Source organism: Phasianus colchicus, chromosome 1 (genome assembly GCF_987193195.1).
Source record: "Phasianus colchicus chromosome 1, bPhaCol1.hap1.1, whole genome shotgun sequence".
Taxonomy (NCBI): Eukaryota; Metazoa; Chordata; class Aves; order Galliformes; family Phasianidae; genus Phasianus; species Phasianus colchicus.
Window position 1 is genome coordinate 187,903,395 of NC_143436.1, and position 16,628 is coordinate 187,920,022.

Here is a 16,628-nt window from a genome sequence, read left to right on the forward strand (position 1 = left end):
GCATCTCCATCTGCTTTTTCCCATCTGTTGTCTCAGGCTCCCTTGAGACTGCAATTTTTTGGTGCAGCAAACATTTTTTACTCCACTTACACTGCCAAGCTCAGTGGGGTGCTGCTTCATGAATGCCGCTATGAAGGTACTACAAAACTGCAAATAAATACATTAAAAAGTCATATTTTCAGCTAACCAGGAGCACAGCACAGATTTTGCTTTTCCTCATAGAATTCTACTTAGTTCTGAATTATTTTTAAATACTACAGGAAGAGTACAAATGAAAAGAACTCTCTTTTTATCATGCAGCACCCTATAAAGAAAAATTAAGGAATCCTGAAGGCACTGTGTTTTTTGTTGTGTTTTGTTTTTAGGCAAAAGCATTCTCAGTGGTAAAGGTGAGAGTTCATGACAACAAAAGCCAAATAAATACACAGTCCGGATCTTTATGAATCTCTTTTCAATGTGGACGAATTATTCTATGAGAGAATGTCTCTATACAGTCATTTCAATGAAAAATATTCTCTTATTGAGGTTTCCATTTCTTGCCTTGTGTTTGTTGATAAGCAACAAAATGTGCTCTCTCCCCTGGGGCATGGCTGTCTCTGGACACTTCCCAGCCACCCATGCCTCTTTTATCCCCGTCCCAGCACCCTTCCTCCTCCCTAGGAACACGCCCCCAGTCCCCGTACAGCAGCACTCTCCTCCACCAAGGCCTTTAGTGCTGCCACTGTCCCGGACCCACTGCCACCACAATGACACAGGATGCAGCAATGATGATGTTATTAATTTATTGAGTGCTAGAAAATGGAGGTGATGATCTGGGAGAGGTTGGTGTCCACCCAGTAGGAGATGTTGTCATTGCAGGTGCCTTCAGTGCCAACTTTGGTCACCATTTGACCCACAGGCTGTCAGGTGGAGAGAAGTGCTTCATGGAAATCACTCTCTGTTCCTGTGGAAGCTGAGGCCGTTTGTCCCGTTCCCTGGAAATGACACGGCATGAGCGCAGAGAAAGGGATGCGGGCTTGTTTTGCAGAGCATCAGCCTGCAGGGCTCTGATTCTTGCGCCGCTTTTCCAGCCTCCCAGGACAGCTCGGGGCGACCCGTGGGGCTCACCGCACCTCCGGCAGGCCCTGTTTTGCATGGGAGTGTCCGGCTAGGTGTCAGCCCTACGGCCGGGCAAGTCTGTGGGGAGAGCTGATGGGCCTCTGGAGGTCTGCTTTTCTTGGAAGCCCTCCCAGACTAGACCTTTGCGGTTCTCTGCTCTCCACCCGCAGTCCCTTCTGTGCAGTATGAATCTTGGTCGCTTACCGGTGCCTCGTGTCTTCACCATGCTCTCCAGAGCCGGTAGGCAATCCACGGCAGCCGAAATATATACCAGTCTCTCGATAAATCTATTAAGAGGCAGATGAGCAGGATTTCCATACGGAAGCCCAAGAGGTGGCGCAGGATGTCAGGCACGCCGAAGGCCTTTTGCTCGGTGCGCGGGGACTGCTGCTTTGGGCCCTCTGGAACAAGAGACTCGCTGACCCTGTACGGGACCCATTTGGGGTGTGGAGAAAGGCCAAGCCAGAAGGGCCAGTTGGAGGCACGGCGCTCAGCATTAATGGGCAGCCTCTTCTCAGGATGCACAAGTTTTTTGTCTCCATTCCGCGGACAGGAGTTTAGTCCGATCCAGCAGAGCCAGTTGGAGGTCTGGCTGTTAGTGTCAGCCGGGCTCTGCTCCTCTTGAAAGACCTTGTTTTTCTTCCCATCCTGGATCTTGGTGGAGCTGGCGGTTTGTTCAAACCAGAAGAACCAGTTGGAGGGCTGCCACTTGGACTCAACTGGACGCTGCTCCTTGGGAAGGACCTGGCCTTTCTTTGCATCATCAGTCTTGGGTGAGCAGGTGTTCAGTCCAATCCAGCAGAGCCAGTTGGAGGGCTGGCTCTTGGATTCAACCGGGCTCTGCTCCTTGTGAAGGACCTGGTCTTTCTTGGCGTCCCCGACCTTTGTGGAGCAGGTGTTTAGTCCGAACCAGCAGAGCCAGTTGGAGGGCTTCCACTTGGACTCAATGGGACGCTGGTCCTCGTGAAGGACCTGGCCTTTCTTTGCGTCCTCGGTCTTGGTGGAGCAGGTGTTTAGTCCAAACCAGCAGAGCCAGTTGGAGGGATGGCTCTTGGACTCAACAAGATGCTGCTCCTTGGGAAGGACCTGGTCTTTCTTCACGTCCTCGGTCTTGGGGGAGCAGGATGTGAGTCCTAACCAGCAGAGCCAGTTGGAGGGCTTCCACTTGGACTCAACGGGACGCTGCTCCTTGGGAAGGACCTGGTCTTTCTTCGCATCCTCGGTCTTGGGGGAGCAGGATGTGAGTCCTAACCAGCAGAGCCAGTTGGAGGGCTTCCACTTGGACTCAGTGGGACGCTGCTCCTTGGGAAGGAGCTGGCCTTTCTTCGCGTCCTCGGTCTTGGGGGAGCAGGTGTTCAGTCCGAACCAGCAGAGCCAGTTGGAGGGCTGGCTCTTGGACTCAACGGGACGCTGCTCCTTGGGAAAGACCTGGTCTTTCTTCACATCCTCGGTCTTGGGGGAGCAGGTGTTCAGTCCGAACCAGCAAAGCCAGTTGGAGGGCTGGCTCTTGGACTCGACGGGATGCTGCTCCTCGTGAAGGACCTGGTCTTTCTTCGCATCCTCCGTCTTGGGGGAGCAGGATGTAAGTCCGGACCAGCAGAGCCAGTTGGAGGGCAGGCTCTCGGACTCAACGAGACGCTGCTCCTTGGGAAGGATGTGGTCTTTCTTCATGTCCTCGGTCTTGGAGGAGCAGGTGTTCAGTCTGAACCAGCAGAGCCAGTTGGAGGGCTGGCCCTTGGTCTCAACCGGCCTCTGCTCCTCGTGAAGGACCTGGCTTTTCTTCCTGTCCTCCATCTTGGTAGAGCAGATGGTTAGGCCAAGCCAGCAGAGCCAGCTGGTGGTCTGGATCTTGCTCTCAATCCATCTGTGCTCCTTGTGAAGGACGTGGCTTTTGTTCCCATCCTCAGTCGTGAGGGGGCAGGTGGTTAGACCAAGCCAGGAGAGCCAGCTGGAGGGCTGGCACTTGGTCTCTAAGGGATGCTGCTCCTCAGGAAGGAGCAGCTTTTCGTCCCAATTCCAGTCCCAGCTGAGACAGCTGGAAAGGTCAGGAATTGGAGACACAAAAGCAAGTATGATCAGGAAGAGAGTCAGGCTGAACTTCATCCTGTTCTCTCCCAAGGACCACTCTCAACACACAAGCGGCTGTCACTCAGAGGGAGCTCCAGCAGCGACTGCCAGGACGGAGCGACCGCCCCACGTGTCTGAGCTGGGGGAGGCTTCCAGCATGACTTAATAAAGGCTGATGTCACGCCCCGCCCTGTGATGTCACAATGCCTTTCCCCGGTGTGGGTGCACCCGTGCACCCAAGCTCGGGGCTGGGGACCCTACACCCAAATCCCACCGGCGTGTTCCACCTCCCCTTTCTTCCAGTCCGTCTGCACTCTGTAATTTTCATGAGCACACGAGGTCATAGAATCATAGAGTAGCCTGGGTTGAGAAGGCCCACAATGATCACCTAGTTTCAAGCCCCTGCTATGTGCAGGGTCGCCAACCACCAGACCAGGCGGCCCAGAGCCTCATCCAGCCTGGCCTTGAGTGCCTCCAGGGATGGGGCATCCACAGCCTCCTTGGGCAGCCTGTTCTGGTGTGTCACCAGCCTCTGTGTGAAAAACTTTCTCCTACTGTCTAACCTAAACGTCTCCCGTCTTAGTTTAAAACCATTCCCCCTTGTCCTATCAGTATCCACCCTCGTAAGCAGACGTAAACAGAGGTGAGGTGATCCTCTCCCATCCTTTTGACCCCTTCAGTCCAACGACAATGAATACTGGATTAATTTCCTTTGTTTATACGTGGGAAAGAAAATAAAAGAGTATATGATAGTACAGACCAAGAGATTTGAGCCTTTGCTTTTCCATTTCCCGTAGCAGTGCCTGTATTTGTCCTCTCCTCCTCAGCAACACAGTGTTCTCCCTGACGCAGAGTCACAGAAGTGTAGGGGCTGGAAGGGCCGTCTCGATCTAGATGATCGAGGCCAACCCCTCTGCCAAAGCAGGCTGCGTAGACCAGGTTGCACAGGTAGGCGTCCAGGCAGGTCTTGAACATCTCCAGACAAGGAGACTCCGCAGCCTACCTTGGCAGGAGTTCCAGTGCCCTGTCACCCTCACCGTGAAGACGTTCCTATGCACGTTTGTGCAGAACTTCCCATTTTGGCCGTTTCCCATTGTCCTGTCACCACGCACGGCTGAAAAGAGCTTGGCCTTGTTTCTTTGCCTCCGTCACCTTAGATACAGACATTGATCAGATCCCCTCTGAGTCTTCTTTTCTCAAGGCTGAACAGACCCGGGTCGCTCGGCCTTTCCTCATAAGAGAGGTGCTCCAGGCCCTTATCATGTTCATGGCCCTCCACCGGAGTCTTTCCGGGAGATCCCGGCCTTTCTTTGTACCGGGGAGCCCAGAACCAGACGCAGTACTCCAGGTGAGGCCTGACCAGGGCAGAGTAGAGGGAGCGGATCACCTCCCTTGACCTGCTGGCCACGCTCCTTTTAATGCCCTGCAGGATCCCATTGGCCTTCTTGGCCACCGGGGCACACTGCTGGCTCACGGCCAACCTGTTGTCCACCTGGACCCCGAGGTTCACAGAATCACAATATCACAGAATGGACAGGGTTGGAAGGGACCTCAAGGATCATGAATCTGGAACCCCCCTTCCACATGCAGGGCCACCAACCATCCCACCTAATGCTAGACCAGAGCTCCTCTCCAGCAGCTTGTGTCCCAGCCTGCACTGCCACTTGCGGCTGTTCTTTTTAGATCCTCCCTGCTCAACACCAGGTAAGTGGGAGGAGAGAACAAACTAGAGAGATGGGAGCTGAGCTCATGGGAGGGTGATGGAAACACTGTATCCAGTGTCAGTCAGTGGAGGACTCTCTCCTCATCAAATCAACACAACTCAAAGAGAGGGGCTTACGAGCATAAATTCAGATCATAGGCTTACTGACTCAATGTGGCAGTTTGTCCTTGCGGACTACTTTGCAGTTAAGTTTGGTAGTGTGACTTATTTTTTTTTCCTTTAATACATAACATTCCCTTAACCAATTTCTATTACATTAAGTATTACAAGAAAAAAAAAAAAAAGAAGAGGAAAAAGAAATAGGAAAAAAAAAAAAGAGATAAATCTCATAAGAAATTATAGATTCACTGAAAAAATATCTACTGCATCACGTTCATCTAAGCCGTTAATACTATCTGTCATTTTTCCATCCCTGTACCTATTTAGGGTAATCTTTTGTGTATTTATTCTCTCTGTTTAATCAATCTAATTCACACACATTCAATTGATTAAATTCAGTAGTAATTCCCAGTGTCATTTGTAATATGTTCCCAGATTCCATGTCAAGAATTGTCTGAGGAGAAACTTCTTCCTCAGTTGTCTCTCCCAGAGGATCTCTCCGAATAATGTGAAGTCATGGGCACACAACATTTCTTCAGAGATTTAAAAAATGCCCTGTTTTCACATTAGCAGAAATGACTTGAACATTTTTCCAGCAATGACAATATCCTCTTGTAATAATATCTGCTAAAGGATAAGATAGAGAAATTCTTGGGTGGTATAAGCTGCATCACTCAGCCAAAGTTTTAGTACTATAAACACCTGTGCTTCTCTCATAAACTCTTTTTTTTTTTTTTAATACCGCACATTTTATTATTACACAGTGATTCAACTGAAGGTCAGAAAATATGAGCATATGGTGAATGGAAGCAAATTAACTATAGCCAAAATAATCTCTTGCAGAGCAGACTTACATTTATCTTTTGGGTATTGTGGCTACTTTAAAAAAGAAGTGAATGTGCATTGATATTCATACACTGCTATTAAGTCGAAGTTCAGGAATTACGCAGTTTTAAAACCAAATCCCTTAAAGATCTGAAAAGCTACTTGTTGATTGCCAGACAAATAAATCACTGTAGCACAGATTCCTTGCATGTAAACTATCTGACAAGAACATGAGATTTCTCTTAAGATGGCAGCAAACCCAAAACAGATAATGACACTGACATACTCATAGGATGCAATGAATAAAAATGTTCTTGCAAAGACAATACAAAGAAATGTACTGCTGAGAAACAAAGGGCACAGTTGTGTGGGGGCAGCCGGGGATGTGAGAGCTCCAGTTTTGCCTCATCGCCCCACGACATTAGACATGCTGACAAGCTGCTGTGCAAGCATCAGGCTGATGGTGATGGGCTTCACTTTATCTTCCCAGGGGACATGAGTCAGCTCTGTCTCTACATGCCTTGGAGGCCTCATTAGAGCCACTCAGGTCCTGCACACGGACAAACTGGAATCCTTCTTTGCCCTTGGGCATCCCAAGCTTGCCTTTGGGCAAGAGAGGAGGAGTTGAAATGCAAGGATGGGAAATGGTGGGCTAATTAGAAATAGAGTAGGAAACAGGTGCTCCTACATGACCACCCAAAGCACTGTGCACATGTAGAGCAATCTCCGCAGCTGAGAGGGAGGAGGTGTGGGATCAGCATCTGAGGTTCAGTGAGGCAGTCTGGGCCCTCACCAGAAGGGCTTTATGTTATACATAGCCAGTGGTTCTGAAGGTAAATTAAATCTATATCTTCACTATTAGCATAGCTTATTAGCAACTCTCTTTGCCTCAGTTTCTGGTTTGCACAAAAGGGGCAGCACTGCTTCTGTCTCACCACATGGCATGAAGGACTCTGCTACCAAGGGAAGAGACACCTTGCAAGTACAACAGGTGAGAAAGTGCAGATATCGTAGAAGACATGGGATGATGAATGTGAAAATATAGCTAGGAGACCAGAGTCCCTTACAAGTAAACTTTTTACATATAACTTGGGGCTCTAAGATTTCTGCAGAAAGTTTTGTATAAGATGAAAACTGTGATTAGGGGGGTCTTCCAATATTTAACCCCACATACTGCTTTATTTTTATACATATATGTCTTCTGTTAAATTAAGCTCAGTGCATCTAGACATATGGCGATGCGATCTGTACAATTATACTGATAAGGTCACATACTTAACTGGCAAGAACTGGCAACAGCGTTACTAACTTCAAAGAAGTTGTGTCAATCTTACCAGTGAGAGAAAAGCACTCTCATTAACACAGAGGGAAGGGGGAAAGTGATGGGAGAATAATTTCACAGGAAATAATTAACGTTGGTTATAACAGAGTAATTCTAATGGAGACAGAGAGTCAGAGAGGGAAGAGGAAAAATAACATTAATCTGCTATTAACCTTAGCTGTGATCAGACCAGTTCAGCTTTATTGCAAGGTGATGAAGCTTTGCAAGTTTATTAGGTGCTGATGCAACTTCCTATGATGGAAGACAAAGAAAAATTAGCACTGCAATTACTGACATCATAATGGCTTATGCAAACACACCTGTCTTTACAGTTGCCCCCTCTTCTTCCCATTTCCAAGCTATTTTTTTTTTAATACTCACATACAGCATAGGTCAATCTCATTTTCTCAGGCTCGAAATGTCTCCATCCCTGTTTTTTAAGAGCTGAAGATGGCTGTTACCCTGGGAGCAAATATTGGCTGCAGGCTGTGCTTCTAACTTCCAGACCATAAAGAGATAAGAGAAAATGCTCATACAATAATGTGTGGATACACCATTCAAGTCAGGAAAAGTGCCTGACCTAAGATGACAATACGAGCATACTCACAGTAATGAAAGAAAAGATAAAAATGTTGATCCTAGCAATATCTGCTTTGATGTGTCTGCTAGTGATATCTGTTCTGATCCCAGCATGTCTACTTTGCCAAAATCACCGGCACAATTAGTACCTCTGACTGCTGGGCAACAGCAAGATGCAAATTACTTGATTGATTAAAAAGCAGTAGCAAATCAAAAGAAATCAAAAGTCATCATCCCCCCACCCCAAGCCTTCTCCTCACCTGGCCTAACATCATAGCTTTACTTTCCTCCCTGGCAGCTCCTGGCACACCCACAGGGTTCTACATGAACACCACACTCACAGGCTCCATGTCTCAGCATCCATAACTCACAAACCTAATTTCCCTTGCCAGAGTTCAGGCTTGGGCCACAAGCAATTACTGTAACATAAGGGCATTCACTGCTATTATCGTAATAATGTGTGGCGGGATATGACAAGTATCCTTAGACTTCGCATGTGTTTAACAGGGTTGTGACTCAATATTTACAGTGCAGAGATTCACCCAATAATCTCAGTTATGCTTGTCATTAATAATAGTTATATCAAAAGTATTTGTCTACCTGCAAGTGAATGCAATGGTCCAAATTACAAACTAGTGGAGGAACAGAACAACCTATGAAAAAGATAGATGGTTTCTTGACCAGTTCTGACTGGTTAAGGCTTCTGGAAATGTACGAACAGAGAAATCAGACTGACAGACAGAAGGTGACAGCCAGAGTTATGAATATGATAGAGGTCTGCTTTCCTGATGTTTTTGAAAATAACACAACAGTTGTAACATACAACAAGATCAATTTATGGGATTAGTAGCAAAATTCCTGCTGTCCTAGAATCTGTAATGAGGCAGGGCAGGAGGGAGTTATTTTCCATCAGGGAAATGTCGAAGAGGTTCAGCATGGGACTGCGACAGGTGATGGACCGAAGCTCTTAACATCTGTGGGAGATTCCTCCCCACTGGCATGACATTAACCCAAGATCTGTGCTTCCCTGCTTTGTTCTACTATCAGGCAGTAACCTTTTCCTTGAGCAAACACAGATTCATGAGCTCACGCCATGCTACTGCCCTTCGGACATATAAGTCTCTACTGAATCAAATAGGGAGCTCAGGTTAAAAAATGTTTATTGAGTAAGTGAGGACACAATAGACCAGTCAAGTCAATGGAAATTGTCACAAAGCTTCTTAATGTGAAAGAGGGAAAAAAGGTCATCATGGAGATCTAAAGAAAGGTTAAAATTTCTATATGCCATGTTTGAATCTGCTGATTATTAAAAAAACGGCATTTATGAGCAGTATTGTGTCTGTGAATGCAATTTTAAAAGAGGCACTTGATATCAGAGCCATCCAGCAAGCTCAACTGTATTCAGCTGTTCAGGAATCAAAACTGACTGCTAGCAGAAATCAAGTCTGTTCAGCAGAGGTGATAAAGCTGGATTTATTATTTTATTAATAGCAGCATTACTGTAGTCTCAACTAAGGTGACACAGCTCACACCTTCATCCCCTCCACAGATAACACAGAGCATGGAGGAAATCACAGCCATGGAAGAGGGAAGAGATAGGTGAGCTGAGCCCAAGCTTTCTCCTTTTTTAATGGAATCAATGGTGTGGCACTAGATTATAGACTTAATCTAAAAGAGTTTTTTATTCCTCTTTAACCTATGATTTTAGAAGTGATGTTGCTCTTTCTTCTTGTTTGCCTACGAATACATGAGTGCACATGGATGTCTGTGAATGCTGAGATGCCTGAAAAATCAATAGCTTGCATTTTCAGAGTCCATTTGATCTGCAGGCTTTATATGGTGGACAAATTTTGAGAACAATTGCATGAGGTCAGAAAATATTTCCAGTTGGGAAAAAAAAAAAAAAAGAAAAAAGAAGATCAGTGAGTTTAAATGACTCATTTGAAATCAAAAGAAGAGTCAGCGTCACTGCTGAGCTGCAGGAGTTAATTGAGAATGTGCTCTGGGGAGCAAATATGCACTGACAAGCAGATGGACTTGATGATTTACATCCTTTCCTCCCTGTTATTTTTTTTTTTTTCCTAATTATTATTATTATTACTATTACTATTGTTGTTATGACAAGTTCCTTGAGGCAGCACCTTTGTCAAATATGTTGTACGGTGCCCAGTAGGTTGCTTAGGTCCCACTGACTAATATATAACTGCAACATCCCCAGACCTTTGATTTGCGAGCTGCTAACCCCAAGCTCAAACCACCGGAAATACGGTGTCAAGTAAAGAATGAGCCATCCCAAAGTAGAAATTAAAGCTTTTAAAATACTTAGAAGCTTGATTTTTAATAGTTAGCATATAATAAAGAAGTCATTAAGAGTTATACTTTAAATAATATTGAGAGGTGAAAGAAAAGAGAGTAGATCGTTTAGTATGTGTTGATATAACATAAATTACAGAAAGTGGAAGCTAGCTAATGCGCTAGGGGAATTACATTTTAAAAATCTGTGTTACTTATGGATAGTTACAGATCAGTTATGATATATTGGGCTAGACTGTGCAACTGTTAGAGAACTGACTATTTGTATAAAGCTGGATGTAAAATAAAATAAAATGAAAGCCAACCGTATCCTGGGCTGCATCCAAAGCAGTGTGGCCAGCAGGGCAAGGAAGGTGATCCTGCCCCTCTGCTCTGTGCTGTTAGGCATCACCTGGAGCACTACGTCCAGGTGTGGAGTCCTCAGTACAGGAGAGACATGGAGCAGTTAGAGCACATACAGAGGAGGGCTACAAAAATGATCCAAAGGATGGAATACCTCTCCTATAAGGACAGGCTGAGAGAGCTGTGGCTGCTCAGCCTGGAGAAGAGAAGGCTGCAGGGAGACCTGAGAGTGGCCCTCCAGTATCTAAAGGGGAGCTGCAGGAATGAAGGGGATGGGCTCTTTAGCAGGGTCTGTTGTGGTAGGACAAGGGGAAATGGTTTCAAGATCAAAGAGGATAGATTTAGGGTGAATATAAGAAAAAAAGTTTTTTACAGTGAGGGTGGTGAGGCACTGGAACAGGTTGCCCAGAGATGTGGTTGATGCCTCATCCCTAGAAATTTTCAAGGTGAGGCTGGATCAGGCCCTGGGAAATCTGATCTAGCTGTGGATATCCCTGCTCATTGCAGGAGAGTTGGACTAGGTGACCTTTATATGTCCCTTCCAACTCACATGATTCTATGATTTCATAACAGAAGGGAGAATGAAGTCTTCAAATTCACCATTAATTTAAGAGATCTACAATCAATGGTTGCTTCCATCACAAAGTTTCACATGATATTGGACAGGTCAGCTGAATTTGAGAGGGTCTGGGGATAACTGATCAGGTCTAGTATGTAGCATCCCTGCTCATGGGAAAGAGGTTGGAATGAGATGATCTTTAAGGTTCTTTCCAAGCCAAGCCTTTCTACATTTCTGTGATTCTATGGTTCTATGAATGGCAATGAACATGACACAATCTGTGCAGCTGTTGCACAACACATGGAGCTGCTGAACATGGCACTACACCAGCTGTGTGCAGGAGATACCACCAGGCACACTGCAGAAGGACCTTCCAGCAGGGAGGGAGGTGATTTCCCAATTTGATCACAATAGCACCTAATGTGTCGTGGAGGGAGATGGCAGCTTAGAATACAATTAAACAAACAAACAAACAAGCAAATAGAACAATCCCCCCTAGACACAAAACTACAACCAAGCAACCCAAAAACTACTGGCCTTCATTTACAAGATGCCTTAAGATCTCATTTCATGGGATTTTTTAAAAGAGCTTATAGCATAAACACCATCAACTGCAATCTCAGGCAGGTCCTCCAATAATGCAGAAGAACTCTAAAATTACAGAGGAAGCAGAAAGAATAGATGCTCAAGAATGAATATCAAGTTGTCTATTCTTGAAGAACAGACCTCTTTAAAAAGTAGCATGAAATGCTTCTTACACAGTAAGAAACTACATTTAGTTTGACAGTGCTGCTCCAAAGTCCCCTGGAAATGTTATCAAAAAATTATTTTGTTTCATCTTCTCAAATGGTCTGGTGTTTTATATGGAGGAAGTTTTAAATGCCCCTTGCTTTATGGAACCAATAAATATTAGTCTTTCCATTGACCGAAGGCAGCTTGAGTTTAAAACCAAAAGATCTGAACGTCTGCATGCAGCAGGGACTAAGTTGCTTCAGCTTCCATTCATTATCCATATGGTCCTTGGCATAACTCAAAGTACAGCATGAATGTCAATAATTGGACTGACTGAAATGTTCTTCCCAGAGCAAGATGTGTCCCTCTGAAATGTTATCTACCACAAAAACCCAGCAGAACTTAAAAAAAAATCTGTAATATTTAACATTTTTTCTTCCTCTGCTGGAAAAAAAAGCAACAACATGGAATCACTTGGGCCTTGGAGAGCAAGCACTTATCGCAGAGTTCCAAGAATGTTCTCCTGAGTATAGAAGACAAAAGCAGATGTAAAAATCGGGAGGTATGAAGGAGGGTGAAGTCCAGGATTTATATGGCATGGCAAATGTGGCATTCACACTCAGCAGGATCTTATGCTGTTTCAGTAAGTGCAAAAAAAGAAAAGCCTCCAGAGGGGTGTTATCTTCCTTAGCATTCATATCAATTAAAACCTGACACTCACTACTCCCAAATTAGCTTATGTAAATATTAATATTACTTCAGTCCAAAAACATCCGGTCTCTGCCAAATCTTGGTGTGACAGTTCAGAGACAGCTTCCAGAAGCTGAGAATTGCTGCTCTGAAATGATATATTGACCTCCATGCATAGTTTCTAACCCCACTAGTTGAATGTGCTTTAAAGCCTGAGCAAATACTGTTTTGGGAATGCCAGGGGTCTGTCTTTGTTAAACGTGGCCAGCAAGAGCCAAAGCCAGGTAAACAACATTCTCAGACAGACCAGCATGAATGTAGAGTAAACTCATAAACATCAACAGAATCGCTGTGTGTGAGAGCTAAGTTTGATCTGCTGGAGTGTTAGTTAAAATATCATTTAATCAACATAAGGCTGAAGAGAACTTTATTGGATTTGTCCAATATATGGGAAAAAGAATGTAGTGGTTTGAATTAAAATTCATTATTTTCTTCAGAGCACAAAAACTAATAAATCAATGCAGTAAATTATCACTGTGCTGTTCTGTGAAATTAACACCCATATACATGAAATAAAAGAAGAATTTACAGCTCTAATCAATCATTTTTTTATAACTCCATCACACGTTTTATTTACCTTCTTCCACAAGCTTCTCATCCTGAAATAACTCAGCAGGCTGGGAACTGCCGTGGCATCCCATGGGCTCAGTCCCTCTGCTTGCCTGGTCCCTGGCTGCAGCCCCAAATCCCAGCCCCCACCAGTGCTGCTCCTCCAACTGCAGGAGCGAAATGCAGAGATCAAGTCCTCCCCTGCACAAAAGTCAAGGCAAGAAGGGAAAGCCCAAGCTTTCCATCAACCCTACCAGGTGTTAGCTTGACCCTGATGACAGGCAGGCAGTGTGCCAGACAGTGAGAACTCTTCCATCACTGCTGGGCACAAGATGTCACTGAGAAACAGAAGCACAGGAATCACTACCGCCTTTCCCTGCGGTAATGTAACCAAGAGAGTCATTCTCAGTTATTTGAAAAACAGTTTAACCACCCCCTCACAAAAATATGTACGGCAGTATCCCTTGCGCAGTAAAACTAAAGAAAAATCCTGATTTGCTGAATTGGACCCTGAGCTGTAGAAGTAGGCTCCACCAGGCTGCAGAACAAGGCTCCCTTTCAGGAGCGTGGGTGATTTATGGTTTCACACGTACTCATGTGCGACATTATTCACTTAGTGCTTGTACCTATGAATATCAGGTCACAAGATAAAAGCACGCTCTGAGACGCAGAATGATGCTTGGCCGTGTGCTAGGAAAGAAAATAGAGGTGAGAAAACAAAGACCTTCCCATGAGATGACAGCAGTTAGATGCATGGCAGGGCTGTGTGCATCCCCATTCTAACTCTAACCCCATCCACGTGGCTTAGACCCCAAACAACCTCTATAAACCACAGACATGATCTAGCAGAGCCCCAAAGGCCCATCTGCACCCACAGCAGAGGTGGTGTGCTGGCCTTGCTTTCACAGCTCTGTGGCAGACTCTGGCTCCTAGGGGAGCAACTCTTTCTCTCTGCTCTATGTGGGGCAGCCTCACCTCGAGCACTGGGTGCAGTTTTGGGCACCAAAATATAAAAGAGGCATAAAGCTATTAGAGAAAGTTCAAAGGAGGGCTGCAAAGTGTCGAGAGGGTAAAAGACATATAAGGAGTGGCTGAGGTCCCCTGGTTTGTGCAACTCCAAGCAGAGCAGGCTGAGGGGAGGCCTGATGGCGACTGCAGCTCCTCACAGGCAGTGCTGAGCTCTGCTCCCTGCTCCTGAGGGAACGGCACAGAGCTGCATCAGGTAGGGATGAGGGAAAGGTTCTGCACCAGAGGGCTGTGGGCACAGCCCCGAGCAGCTGGAGTTCAAGGAGCAATTGGACAATGCTCTTTGATGTGGAGCCAGGACTCAATGATCCTTCCAACTCAGGATATTCTATGATTCCATGATTTACCAAACAGGTCCAAATGCACGCTGTTTACTTGCATTCCCTCATATTTAAAATACCCATCCAGAGTTGGGCCAGTCTGTAACTGTGGAATGGTTTGGGTTGGAAGGCACCTTTCAGATCATCTAGTTTTAACCCCCTGCTATAGGCAGAGACACCTCCCTGTAGACCAGGTTGCTCACAACCCCATCCAGCCTGGCCTTGAACGCTTCCAGGGAGAGGACATCCACAACCACTGGGCAACCTGTTCCAGGGTCTCACCCCTCTCACAGTAAAGGATTTATTCCTGAAATCTAGTCTATATCTACCCTCTTCCTGTTTAAACCCATTTCCCTTTGTTCTGTCACTATCTGTCCTTATAAAAAGTCCCTCCTCAGCTTTCGTGTAGGCCCCCTTCAGGTACTGGAAGGCTGCTATAAGGTCTCCCCAGAGCCTTCTCTTCTCCAGGCTGATGAGTCCCAGCTCTTTCAGCCTGTCCCCATAGGAGAGGTGCTCCAGCTCTCTGATCATCTTTGTGGCCCTCCTCTGGACCTGCTCCAAAAGCTCCATGCCCTTCTTGTGTTGGGGCATGTGCAGTAATAATGTAGGAAGTTATAGGTTTTCTAACTAAAAGGTTTCTTGTACCTACAGACAAAGCATACAAGGAGTACTGGAGGAGAAATAGATCTGATTGCCATAAAAGCACCCACATCCTTCAGAACTTCCTCTCTCCAGTTGAGGCTAACTTCTCCTGCATCCCAGAAAAGGATGTAAAAATTTTGTGTCAGGGCCTTCATGCTGCCTGTAGACACAGTGAGTCACAGCAGAAAGTTGTCAGTTTGCTGGCACTGTTTGAACTCTCAAACCAACAAAGAAAATAAAAGATCCTTTCTAACAAATGACTGCTCTCACTCAACCCACACTCCCCTCCATCATCACATATTTGGGTTCACATTAAACCTTTTAATCTTGATTATACAGCACATTGCCACATTTACGGCTGCTGTGCAAAGTGCTCCATGAGTTATAATGTCACCAAGTCCCAGCAAGCACGCTGAGCCGGCACACTACAAATCTCTTCTGCATGTGCAAAGTCACCGATATAAATGACCAGAGCCTAAATCATTGCATTAGTGAAGGTAATGCCCTGCAGGAAAGTCTTGGCTGGAGATTTGGGGGACGTTTTCTAGGCAAACCCATCAGCCTTTTGTTCCTGGGACGCCAGCCTCCTGTCGGGAGGAAGGCTCTAAGCTGAGGGAGGGCAGAACTCGCCATGCTTCAGTACTTCACAAGGGAAGACAACATCCTTCTGTTCAAGAGAGAGAACTCTTTTTTGGGACAAGGGACTTCAGAATGCACACACTTCATCAGCCTGATCAAAGGGAAAATAAACAAGAGAGAAGGGGCAGCCTTGGCAGCTCGCACCGCTCTGCGTTTGGCACCAAGTAGGCTGGATGGAGGGGATGATTTATCCCCTCATGCAGTCAGGCACTGGCTGGGAGCCTCACTTATTGCAATGGGGGCCGGGTTACCCAAACAGTAAAATGTTAACCACGCTGATGCCTTTTAGTTTTCAGAAAGCAATTTTCTCAGCACAAAATGAAGATGAACCATCCTCAGGATTAACTGCAATTCAAGAGGGTGATGCTCTTGGTCTGGCACAATCTGCTCCAGCATGGGAAGGACCAACTCCACACCCTGTGCCACTGGAAACAGCCAGCATCGAGCACCCACCTCTGGTATGTGACACTGAAATCCAAAGCTGTGTGGATAAGTGGAGTTGTGCTGAGCAGGATGCTGTGCACTAGGAGCTGATGGCAGGGATGTGCATGCATTAAACATGGCAGAGTCCTAACTCTGCTATTTTGTCCATATGGGATTTCTGGGGCTGGGGGAGGAAAGGGAAAAGATGCAGATGGAAGAGCCATCTTTGACCATTTCAAGTGTTAAAAATAAGTGAGATTTGTGCCTTAGGGCTCACCAGATTGAACAAAGTGAATACACATGCTCTACGATTTCTTCACCTGGGCTTGTGCCTGAATGATCCCGACCCCTTCTTATGCTACGCACTGCATTGGGCTTGCCCAGCCAAATGGTGAAAAGTTGTTTCATGAATATAATTCTCTTATACCACAGTATAAGTATTCCCTTTCAGGTGTATTCCTTTTGTTTCTCTAGCCACTTAGAAATTTGCAGCAGACGTACATATAAACTTGGAAAAAAAGAAGTCAAAACCTCAGACCAAAACCAGGAGCATGAAAACTGCATCGATCCTCTGAGCTACTTTGACACAGATCAGCCTACTCCCCTTGGTTCTTCAGCTCC

The 16,628-nt window shown here is 45.8% G+C and overlaps 2 protein-coding genes across 5 annotated transcripts in view; both read right to left on the reverse strand.

Annotated features, from left to right (window-relative positions):
* The window catches only part of FAT3 (FAT atypical cadherin 3), a 401,703-nt gene that overhangs the window by 208,067 nt on the left and 177,008 nt on the right, over window positions 1–16,628 (reverse strand). The gene's annotated exons all lie outside the window — the stretch shown is intronic.
* LOC149920323 (uncharacterized) lies at window positions 456–5,136 on the reverse strand. The gene is made up of 2 exons (XM_090134049.1): window positions 1,303–5,136; window positions 456–974 (listed from the first exon to the last, which is right to left on the reverse strand). The coding sequence occupies exon 1, from the start codon at window positions 3,199–3,201 to the stop codon at window positions 1,318–1,320; it is 1,884 nt and encodes a 627-aa protein (XP_089990175.1). The 5' UTR covers window positions 3,202–5,136; the 3' UTR covers window positions 456–974; window positions 1,303–1,317.